We start from the raw sequence: 12485 nt of genomic DNA, 5'->3' as shown, positions 1-12485 counted from the left end.
ACATGAAATAAGCAAATATAAGCACCACCCTGGAAATTCTCTTATTACTACCACACAAGAATAAAGCTGATGCCAATAAAGGCAAAGTTATGACTTGAATAAACACTGGGTTTTTTTTTACCAAGAAAGCTCATATCCCGTAGCTAAATAGTATGCTAGCACCACTCAAGCTGCCACCTCCAAGATCGGTTTGCTTACTTTTTCCTAAAAATGACAGCATCAAGAAGTATGCATGAATCTTTTACTTTTACCATTAGTCTTTAAACAATTAAGAAGTGGATATTTAAAATAGGTCTGCATAATTTCAATCGTGTAGGATATTATAGACCACTGCTATATCAGCAGAAATAAGGAAATAAATTTGAACCTATCCAGTGTAAGTAATTTTTTTAGTATTTTCAGAAAGCAAGTCATACTTTAGGTAACAATAATTATTGCATTCATATACTTTCTAAGGTTATAAGGCAAAATACATATTGCACTGTAAGAGGGAACAGGACAAAAGCAAATATTAAGAATAGTTCATTTTTTCTGAGTATGTGCTGGTATGTACTAGAAAAGCCTAGTATGTGCTAGGCTCTGTTCTAAGGATTTTACATATATTCATGTAATCCTCTCAGCATGCTATGAAATATCTATTATTATCATCACCTTTACAAATATGGGATCTGAGGCGCAGGTAAGTTAGGTAAATTGTTGAAAATCACACATTTAGTAAATGACAAAGCTAGGATTTAAACCCACACAGTCTAGCCCAGAGCTTATACTCATAGATATACAACTAACAAGAAAAAGATGTGTGTGTGTATATGTATGTATGTATATACTCATAAACAACTATACAGCTATTCATAGTTACCATATAATCAGGGAGATAGGAAAGGCTAAAGAAGTCTCTCCAATGTCATGTTTTTCAAAAGACCCAACTTGATGGAGTTGCAACTCTGTCACAACAACTATATATACCTGAAAGACCAGCGCTGTCAATAGCAGACTATTTACCGAAAGAAAGAAAAACCTCGGTAAAATTGTTCTGAATGTTACATTGATATGTAACTCATTACAAAGTAATAAACTACCACATAAGGAATACAATATGTCTTGCTGCATTTAAAATTTCAGGCATCAACTTAGGAAAATGATATAATAACTCTTAGCATGGCAAGTTGATCATTTCCTATAGCCTAGTAGTTCTGAATTGTTTTTATTCCGTAATGACTTGCATTTCTTTGAGTTCTTCATATCACTTTTTGCCCTTTAACGCATATTTACACATGCAAGACCTCTTGCTCTAATCTGTCTCTTGTCACAAAAAGATACTAATGGCCGAAAAGGAGATCCCAAACTGAAGGTGTTCAGGCCTCGGTGTGTCTTCATAGCTCTCTGTGTCCCAGCGTCACAGCCACAGGGCTCTTTTTTTTTTTTATTTCGTCATATTATGGGGGTACAGATTTTAAGGTTTCAATAAACGCCCTTTCCCCCCTCCCCCAGCCACAGGGCTCTTGAGAGCTCCAAAGGTCTCTAGGGGCTCCACATGTCATCTGCTGTCCCTTTCTACCAATGTAAGAAGCACTAGTGGAAACTATCACCTGCTCATTTAAAAATAGAATCTCTTATGGAAACAATAAATTACATATATTCAGCACTTAGAAAAAGCATTAAGTAGTAAGAATTGTTTCATTAGAACCTAACCTCATTAGTAAGGAGAAAACTGCTACATCACCATTAGAATAAAAATGTTCACCTAGATTCAGGTTTATACTACATATATTAGATGTTCACTTATCAAATGGAAACGAGCTTATAGTTTTCTGTGTGTGAATGGATGGGTGTGGGTGTGGGTGTGGGTGGCTGTCTATGGAGAAAGAGAGAAGGAAAGACAGAATGAGAGGAATTAGTAAAAACCGAGTTTGTCATGAAAAGATTCTTGGGGGTCTGGGGGCACAGTGGCTCACACCTGTAATCCTAGCACTCTGAACAAAAGGCAGGAGGGTTGCTTGAGCTTAGGAGTTCGAGACCAGCCTGAGCAAGAGCGAGACCCCCATCTCTACTAAAAATAGAAAAATTAGCCAGGTGTCATGGTCCACATCTGTAGTCCCAGCTTCTTGGGAGGCTGAGGCAGGAGGATCGCTTGAGCCCAGGAGTCTGAGGTTGCTGTGAGCTAAGATGATGCCACTGCACTCTACCTGGGGTGACAGAGCGAGCCTCTGTCTCAAAAAAAACAAAAAAAAAAATATATGGAATCTAGTAGATTCCTATCAGTTGACATCTTTGTTGGGATACCAAATCATTTAAATTATTTTAAGATTTTTTTCCAGAAGGTAATATTTGCACATGGTACAAAATTACATTAATTTTTAAGAGCATAGTGTTGAGTGTTTGTGAGAAGATTAAATTTTTAATTCCAACAATATGTTATAATTTTTCCATTCCTTGATAATGTTGGTCTTAACCATTTTTTACAGGTAATGGGACACAAAATGTTTCACATTTGCATCACTTTATATTTATAAAATGGAGGCGTTACATTTTATGAACAAATGTTTATGTCTCACGAAATCCACAGGCAGGTTTCAGAGCAGCTCGGTTCACAAACTTTAAAAATAAAACTGATGGATGTAGCATTCTGACTTACTGCATTAGGCCGCCAGTGGTGACCCCCTCCTCCACTGGAATGATCTCATTTTTGGATTTAACTCCCATATCTCAGGACAAACATTGTCACTTTTCTAGATTATGATAGCGCAACCAAGACGAACAAAATGCCACATGTTGTCTGGGGTAGGTTTTCCATTTGAAAGAATAATTCCTTATGATGAAGTACAAGTGAAATCAGTAGTACATTATATTTCACAGGAGAATTTGATAGAGACACCCTGTCCCTGGAGTAAACTTCATGGCTGTCACTGATGGGCAGTTTAATAGTGGCTTTGCACTGAGCCAAAAAGATACAGAGGATTTGCTTCTTTGTTTTAGGCAAGACACTGCTTTTTTAAAGGTAATGATTTTTAAGATAGGTGTTAATACATTGTTGCATGTTCAGCATCAGGCAAGGCAGGAAAACAGTAGTATCAGGGAATGGTTGCCTGTGATCACATTGTTTAAGTCATTATTAAATATACAGTACTATTCATTTGCTGGTCTTTGATCATACATTCCAGTTTATAATCCATTTCTCATGATCTGTTTCATTTTGCTTTTAATTTCCCTCTGTGTATCGGGAGTAACTCTCTTGTGATGTGTACGTGTGATCCTTTTTACAGCAGCAACCCAGCTCATAGATACTACCTTGCAACGGATCCCGTCACAGGAGATTTGTACGTTTCTGACACTAACACGCGCAGGATTTATCGCCCAAAGTCCCTTACGGGTGCCAAAGACTTGACTAAAAACGCGGAAGTAGTTGCAGGGACAGGAGAGCAGTGCCTTCCATTTGACGAAGCCAGGTGTGGGGACGGCGGGAAGGCCGTGGAAGCAACACTCATGAGTCCCAAAGGTGCTGGCAGTTACCAATTTGAGGAGTTCTTTTTATTTAAAAAAAAATAAAATGAAAGCAAAAGGGGAAAATCCAGTTAGTGCCTGGTTGTATTTAATAATGCTCAGTCTAACATTTTGCCTTCAACTGTGTTCTGAAGAGCTGTTTCACATCTAGTGCTCTTAAAAGCCATTTAACACGAACCTGCTAGAATCCTAAGTTGATTTTATAGTAAATATTAGGTTCTTGGAATTTTTTTAATGTCATACCATTTTTTTTCAACTCTTCAAAGAATGAAGCAACTACTCTATATAATTCAGGTCACATCCTGTTAAACTTCAAGGAAGTGTCCAAATTCTTTCATTGTCCTGGAATTTCTTTGTCATGAATGAGTCCCAGACTTCTTTAAAAACCATCACTAAGCAACCCTATTCGCCCTCATCCACTTTGGAGCTGTTCAACTTTTGTTTCTATGCCATGGGAAAAAATGCTTGCTGCGAGGAATTTTTGGAGGTAACAAGGGCTAAAATTCTATGTGATAAAGGCTTTTAAACCAGTGAGGACTGACTCCTTCCTCATGTATTATGCTATTCATTACAATGCTTTTTGGTTTGGAGCTTTTTTTTTTTTTCATTATAGCTAGTGACTTTTATGTGAACAAGGACTGGAAAAAAAGTATTTGCACTGAATTATTCATAATAGCAAATTTCATTGTAACAAGGTCAACAAAACACTAACCTTGGCTTAGATCTATTTTGTTAGAAGAATATCATGACTGTACATTTGCAGAAACAGAATTTGAACATGTTTCTATAATCTATAGACTGTGTCATTATATAAACATTATAATTTTATATATGAAACATACAAATACTGCCTGTGTAATTCAGACATACGCTCAACTGGAGAATCTTACAAATTTGGATTATTTTGTTACTGAATTTTAAATTTATTTGTACTGTAAATGCCTATGTTGCTTGTTGTCTCACACGTTTGCAACCTGCACTCCTACCTGCTGCCTGTCACCTATGTTATCACCGGGGTTAAGTGTTGAGCTTAATGATGGGCTTAGGAGTTTAATCAAAATTAATCATTTTTGAAAAATTGGTAATATTTACTTCTCTCCAATAAAGGAATGGCGATTGATAAGAACGGATTAATCTACTTTGTTGATGGAACCATGATTAGAAAAGTTGATCAAAATGGAATCATATCGACTCTCCTGGGCTCTAATGATCTGACTTCAGCCAGACCCTTAACTTGTGACACCAGCATGCACATCAGCCAGGTAGTTAAAATATTAAGCTGGCTTGCTTGTTTTTCTTCTGAGTGACTTGACTTATTATGATCAGTAGATACTATGGCACCATATTAAACTGTATATGTCATGTGTGGCAGTTGTTATGATAGAGCTGTTCCATTTAAAATGTGTCTCAGGAGCTAATAAAAAGTTATATTCTTCTATAATTCTGCATTTGATGAATTCAATGAGATACAGAACAATTATCACTAAGAAATGCTAAGCATCTGTAATAAAATACCAGTAAAGTAGCAGCATGCAGATATTCCAAAAAGAACAAAACAGCTTAAATCTCTAATCTTTTGATTGCATGAGCTCTTTAAGTAGTAGAGAGAACCACTATGATTAGTCCCAAGAGACTTATATTTAGAATTAGAAACTTTACTCTTGGCCTGATTGAAAACACAATAGAATACTAATGTATTCATAACCTAGAAAGCCCCAACATTTGGCGGTTATTACTGCTATAAGGAACATCTGTGTTCATATCTCGTTGATATCTATTGACTCACTACTTAGAGGTTTATTCGCTATTTGGCTATAACTAGCAAATCTTTCAGTGAGCTACATTTTAAAATAAAATGTTATTTCTTACATTTGTCTCCATCCAGAACTTTTGGGTTTATTTTACTGTGACTATTGAAAAAACTATTTTATAACAGTTTATCAGATTAAGGCTAATTTCCCTAAATGGTCTAATTTAGTCTTCTGGCATATTAACTGCAGTGCAGTAACTGACTAACCAGACCATTTCTTTTTTTTTTATTAAGGTACGTCTGGAATGGCCCACTGACCTCGCCATTAACCCTATGGACAACTCCATTTATGTCCTGGATAATAATGTAGTTTTACAGATCACTGAAAACCGTCAGGTTCGCATTGCTGCCGGCCGGCCCATGCACTGCCAGGTTCCCGGGGTGGAATACCCCGTGGGGAAGCACGCGGTTCAGACGACGCTGGAATCCGCCACTGCCATCGCCGTGTCCTACAGTGGGGTCCTGTACATTACCGAAACTGATGAGAAGAAGATTAACCGGATAAGGCAGGTCACAACGGATGGAGAGATCTCCTTGGTGGCGGGAACTCCTTCAGAGTGTGACTGCAAAAACGATGCCAACTGTGACTGTTACCAGAGTGGAGACGGCTATGCCAAAGATGCCAAACTTAATGCTCCATCCTCCCTAGCTGCTTCTCCGGACGGGACATTGTACATCGCAGATCTAGGAAATATTCGGATCCGGGCTGTGTCAAAGAATAAGCCTTTACTTAACTCCATGAACTTTTATGAAGTTGCGTCTCCAACTGACCAAGAACTCTACATCTTTGACATCAATGGTACTCACCAATACACTGTGAGTTTAGTCACCGGCGATTACCTGTACAATTTTAGCTACAGCAATGACAATGATATTACCGCTGTGACAGATAGCAATGGCAATACCCTGAGAATTAGACGGGACCCTAATCGGATGCCAGTTCGAGTCGTGTCTCCGGATAACCAAGTGATATGGTTGACAATAGGAACAAACGGATGTTTGAAAAGCATGACTGCTCAAGGACTAGAATTAGTTTTGTTTACTTACCACGGCAATAGTGGCCTTCTAGCCACTAAAAGCGATGAAACTGGATGGACAACATTTTTTGAGTAAGTATATGAAAATTCTACTCTGATTATAAAATACTGTGATATAATACCATAATCTATAATAACACTATAATCTTAATGGCCAAAGGAATCTGTGTTTTTCAATGTCTAGAGCTTCTATAATTTTTGGATCCCTCTTTCTGAAAAAGAAGGCAAAATTATGAGATACCAAATTAATGCTAGGCCTTGGAAGTGCAAGTGAGAAGCCTTGAAGCTTAAGTTTTAATGAGCTTCATGGTAAATCTACCTCTACTTAAGGATTGATATTTTGCTTCAGATAGACCTACTGTTTAGCACTAAACCTTTTGAGAGCCATGACAGCTCTGGTTGTAGGCATAAACCCTTTGAGTTTGGATTTGCACAACTGATAAAGCTGACTGTGTTGGGAGCTTTCATTGAAGAGAAACTTTAAAAATATTTACTGAGAATGTTGCTGTTTATGTCAGTACTACAAATGTTATTCTTACCAAAAAGAAGGGCTTAACTTTTTATAATCAGTTACTGGAGAAGCTAAACTATCCTTAAAAGAACCTTACAACTAAATGCAAATCAGGAATTACTGGTCGCCGTCTGAAAGCTTATGAAAAAGGTGTGAGGCTCATTCAGCCAGGGATTCTGACACAGGTGTGGAGTGGGGCCTAGGCACCGTGCTCCCTGAACAGTCACACTTTGTGAGGTCAGTAAGAATGAAATGAAAATTCACTGTTGTGTATTTTACGGTATGTGGACTTTGTAGTGAATACTTATGGAAAACAATTTTTGATTGCTTGTTCACTTGACTAAAAGCCCCTTCGCTGGTATTAGTTAATTAGTTTAAGTTTTTATTTTGGAATCTAAAAGGTTACATATATTGCCCATGGACCCCCCTCTCCCCTCGAGTCAGAGCTTCAAGCGTGTCCATCCCCCAGACATTGCACATCTTACTCATTGGGTTGGCATATACCCATCCCCTCCTCCCCCCTCCCACCTGCCTGACAACCGATAAATGTTATTCCTATATGTCCACTTACATGTTGATCTGTTAATACCAATTTGCTGGTGAGTACATGTGTTGCTTGTTTTTCCATTCTTGAGATACTTCACTGAGTAGAATGGGTTCCAGCCCTATCCAGGAATATACTATATCACCATTGTTTCCTAAAGCTGAGTAGTACTCCATGGTATACATATACCACATTTTATTAATCCACTCATGAATTGATGGGCACTTGGGTTGTTTCCACAGCTTTGCAATTGTGAATTGTGCTGCTATAAACATTCGAGTGCAGGTGTCTTTTTCATAAAGTGACTTTTGATCTCTTGGGTAGATGCCCAGTAGTGGACATCAAAGTAGTCCTTAAAATGAATATTGGATTCCTAAGTGCGATTTGCACAATGATAGGCCAAAGCAAAAGAATTTTCTATAGGAGTACTCCTCTAAGATTATAATAAAAGTCAGTAGAAAAAAAAGATTCAATATATAAATATTTTCTGTACAACTTTTCTAGAATGGGTCTTATACATAAAGCTTAGTTCTCCTATAGCTTGAATTGCTTTTCTTTTTTGACAGATTCCCTTTTAATAAAATGAGTGTTACCCAGCAGCATGATTTTGTCAGAGGAACAAACCTTTTCAATTGAATTACATTAAAATTCTGTTCTTAGCATTCCTTTTGCTCATTTTAGGATCGCAATAGGAAACGAATAAATTGGAAGTTAATGGAAAGCACTTCCTTTGCACTGTTTTCAAAGTGATAGCAGGCTAGATTGCCAACGAGGCAAAAAAGAGCACAGAAAATGTGCTACCATCAGATGAGACTGGGCAGGAGAGCCGCTCTGATTATAAGATCTTCAGAAATGATGGTGGCATTGGTAGGGTTTCGGTTTAGTTGAAAGCAGGGGGAAAAAGAGAAATAAGTTTTTAGTGTAATCTAGGACTCAAACCCTGCTCTCTGGGCCATCTTTGAATGTGTCCTTATTTATTCGCAGGAATTGACATTGCACAGAAAAAAGTTCATCGTGAGGGTTACTGCTGACACATGAACTTCCTACAACAGATAGAATGGTTTGCTTAAGTCCTACAATTGAATTTTAGTCAAGTCTGGAAAATTAGAGAAACTCCATTGGTGGAGTCCATGTGGGATAGTATAAATGAATTTGGATTTTTTACTTTTTTAAAAAATAATAGTGCACAAAGAAGACATATTTCTCTAGTAACAAATATCATCCAAGCATTTCGGGCTTAGTCAGGAATCAGTGGGATGGCGAAAGCAGGGGTTGGGTTGGCAAGCCAATCTTGTGACTATAATGAGAAAGTATCGTTTTAAAGAATGAAAGGTGTTGCCGGGCGTGGTGGCCCGCACCTGTAATCTGAGCACTTTGGGAGGCCGAGGCAGGAGGATCACTTGAACCCAGAAGTTCAAGACTAGTCTGGGCAACACAGCAAGACCCCATCTCTACAAAAAATTTTTTAAAACAATAGCCAGTATGGTGGCACCCACCTGTAGTCCCAGCGACTCAGGAGGCTGAGCCAGGAGGATCACTTGAGCCCAGGAGTTGGAGGTTTTGAGGTTGTGATGAGCTGTGATCACACCACCGCACTCCAGCCTGGGCAACAGAGCGAAACCCTGTCTCACCGAAAAAAAAAAAAAAAATTTTTTTTAATTAATTGAGGTACATCACAATTTCGTATTTTCACTAATACTAACTCATTAGACATCATATTTAAAGTATATCTATTAAATCTTATAGCTAGATAAATTACAGTAAAGGCAACTATTCCAAAAAGCACTATTAAAATATTATACCAGCGATAACCCTCACAATTTTATACATATATTTTTAAAAGAATATAGTGGTTTACAATAACTTTTCCTTTTCTAATAAAATTAACAGAAATATTGTTTAAAAAGCAGTATTTTTTGTTAATTTTCTTCTAGATATCTGCAGCAAAGTCATGACTGAAACATTTTTAAGAAACCTTTATGCATTTTGCAAAACAGTATATTAAAATAGAGCTTAGTTTGACCCAAGGAATTCAGAATCATCATGCCAGAATAACAAATGATCGTTTTTTTTTTTTTCCTTTCCATACATTCTTACAATTTGGCTGTGAAAGAACAAGGGCCCACCTCTTCTAAGGGTCAAAACTTTAAAACACATTCAAAAGTAAGCGCACAAAAAGAAAAGGGTGGGGGGTGTCATTATCAGGCTGCCCCGCTAAAAAGCGCGGTCTGTGTTCTGACCCAGCCGCGCATTTTGTCTGTAAGTTTGAGGTTGTTAATGGGCAAACTCAACCCCCATCGCTACTCCTCTGAGCCTTGACAGCAGAGTTTCTGCTTATTGTCTCCTGACCCGGGCATGTGGCGGGATGTGAACATCCTAATAGAGGCAGCGGGGGCCTCTGAATTCCTGTCCGACTGCCTTTGTTTTTGTAGTTATTGATGAACTGGCAGACTCCCAGAATATTAGTACGTATCTGTAATATTTCCCTTCCCTTCTTTTTTTTATAAAACTATGTGTCTAATTTAGACCTTACAAGGGTACTTGGTAAGTTCATAAAGAAGAAACCTGACAGGTTTGACAATGGCCAGAGTGTTACCAAAACCACAAGGAGATTGTGGATAAAAACACCATTCCCCACTGAAAAACACCTGTTTTCTATGACTTACATGACACCAGTCCCTGGAGCTCTCTGATACAAGCTCTGTAATCATCTTTCTGCACAAATACCTTGCACAGAGAAATTAAACTTTGCAGCCTAAATTCCCATTTGTATGTGGCCAGCTTTCTGGCTAGCCTAGTGTCTAAAAAGCCTTGAGATTAAAGCTTTTATAGGAAAGAAACAGATGGAAGAAGATCTGGAATCAATAAATTTGCCTAGAGATAAAAATACACTTGTCATAGTTCCTTCCAAAGAAATGTTAAGAGAGAATTAGCTCAAATTGCTTACCTTTCATGCTTTCATTTTATTATTATTTTTTCCTTAGTACAAACTTTAGTGTACCATTAGCATGTCACAGTATTGGTATAAGGACAAAATGAAATGGGAAAGTATTTCATAAAATGCAAACTTTCATTACCTTTGTGGCTCCCACAACTCCTGGAATGTTGCAGTATGTGTAGCACTCCCCCCATAGCTCTTTGTTGAATGAAGGAATGGAAGAATAAATCAAAGATGTAGACAGACGAATATTTATAAAGAAGAGTTATAAAACCTATAGCTGGCTCTCACCAAGGCTTCATTGAAAGCCATGAACACATGATATGTGTTCTTGAATTAGTTCAGACCCCTGTACCAATACTTAATGCTGAAAATATTAACCCTTCCCATTTTTGTTGTCAATTTTTAGATATATTTACCCAATATTACATGTTTGCTCACTTTCTTTTGATTTATAAAATAAGGACTTCCTCCATTGATGTTGTTATTCAAACAGTGAAGCCCCCCAAAATGACTTCATATTGATACCTTCTTTCTTCTGAAATGTTGGTGTTCAGGAGCAAAGGCAGGAAACATTTTCCAGGCAAATGCAGTTAAAGTCTATTATTGTCATGCCCGGTATCAGAGAGGATTCTAGGAGAAGAAAGCCTGAATCCCAATTTGAGGTTCTTCTCAGTCACCAATAAAGTAGGCAGGGTGGTTCTTTAGGATAAACAGATGGTTTCCTAAGCATGAGAACCTTCATTCCAAAAGCTAGAGATACCATCTTCTTGGTAGCAATTTCTCTCCACATTACTTGTAATTAGCATGTCCCTATTGTGACTCATTAGAGAGGTGGCCAGTGTTCTTGGACATGCTACTGGCTGGTATGTCAAGAAGACTACAGTAGGTATCAGATGGTTTATAATTCAGCTTTGCAATCACTGAGTTAGACTCATATATGCCATGAGCTGAAAAATTACTTATTATTGATTGAATAGATCATCCTGTCTCTGAGCTCTTCTTCTTTTGACTTGCTGGGCTGTGGAAAGGATGTCCTATTAGCAAATGGGGTCCCCTTGTGGAAGGACACTGTAGCAGGCCTAGTTCCTCTCTTCACTTAGTATTAGGGGCTGTCCCATGCTGTTCTTCACACCACTTAAAAACAATTGCCACACATTATAATTCCTTAGGTGAAGTATTTCCAAGGAGAACAAAAAGATCTCACCTGCTAAAAATTTATTATTTAAAAAGTTCATTCCCAAAAGAAACCACAGTTCTTGCACTTGAATGCGCACAAAAGGAAATCCAGTGTATTGAATTGGGCAATAGAATAAATTATTTAATAGTAAATGACATTTCACAGTTCTCTGCTTGCTTACCCACATAAAATACAAACTGGGCATATCTAAAGGCTCTTCTGTCTGGTTAAAGAAGACAACATGAAAAACAAGCTATGAATTCTGGCTGATATGTACATGCACACCAGCAGGTTAGTGGCAGATTTTTTTTATCACGGGACTTTGAATATTTAGAGCTCTGTACTTGTGGAGCTGACTCCGTGATCTTGTGCGAGCTGTATTCAGATTCACAGAGCAAATAAATGAGTTTCAGCTTTTACACATTTATGTAGGTATAGATGGGTCTCCAGCTTCTCATTTGGGTGCTTTATTGTTCCTCATTCAAGCTTTGCAATTTCAGAATGAGCTTTCTGAACCATTTCTTTGTAATGAACTTAACTCTGTGCCCATGGCAAACCCATGACTGCCACTGTCATCAGTTCAGATGCTATAGGAGCACACCAGGGAAAGGACCTCAGAGGAGGAAAGACAGGCAGTGTAAATATTACCTGTGCTACCCCTAAGATAATTAAGTATGCGGAAAGCACAAATAATGTAGGGAAACGCAATGATAATTATTTCAGATTAGAAAAAATGTGTCCATTCTTGTTGACACTGAATCATGTTTAAATACCCTGACAGTGGTGCCACGCTGTGTTCTCCTTACATGAGTATCATTGTAATAGCTTCTGATGTTAGAAGAATTATAGAGGCATCTTCCACAGGACCAAACTATGAGGATGGCCTTCTTAAACACAGAAACCATGTGTCATTGCTGTTTCTACCAAAAAACTGCATTAAAAACAAAGCAGCCTATGTTATAAA

The 12485-nt window shown here is 37.9% G+C and overlaps 1 protein-coding gene across 9 annotated transcripts in view; it reads left to right on the top strand.

Annotated features, from left to right (window-relative positions):
• The window catches only part of TENM3 (teneurin transmembrane protein 3), a 2406934-nt gene that overhangs the window by 2363736 nt on the left and 30713 nt on the right, over positions 1-12485 (top strand). For all 9 annotated transcript variants that reach the window (XM_076010707.1, XM_076010706.1, XM_076010703.1 and 6 more), the window contains 3 exons: positions 3264-3496; positions 4609-4763; positions 5546-6420. In XM_076010707.1, coding sequence (XP_075866822.1) covers positions 3264-3496; positions 4609-4763; positions 5546-6420 — 1263 coding nt within the window. The remainder of the gene's footprint in view (positions 1-3263; positions 3497-4608; positions 4764-5545; positions 6421-12485) is intronic.

Source organism: Microcebus murinus, chromosome 15 (genome assembly GCF_040939455.1).
Source record: "Microcebus murinus isolate Inina chromosome 15, M.murinus_Inina_mat1.0, whole genome shotgun sequence".
In the NCBI taxonomy this organism is placed as follows: domain Eukaryota; kingdom Metazoa; phylum Chordata; class Mammalia; order Primates; family Cheirogaleidae; genus Microcebus; species Microcebus murinus.
This window is presented reverse-complemented; position numbering and strand designations above follow the sequence as displayed.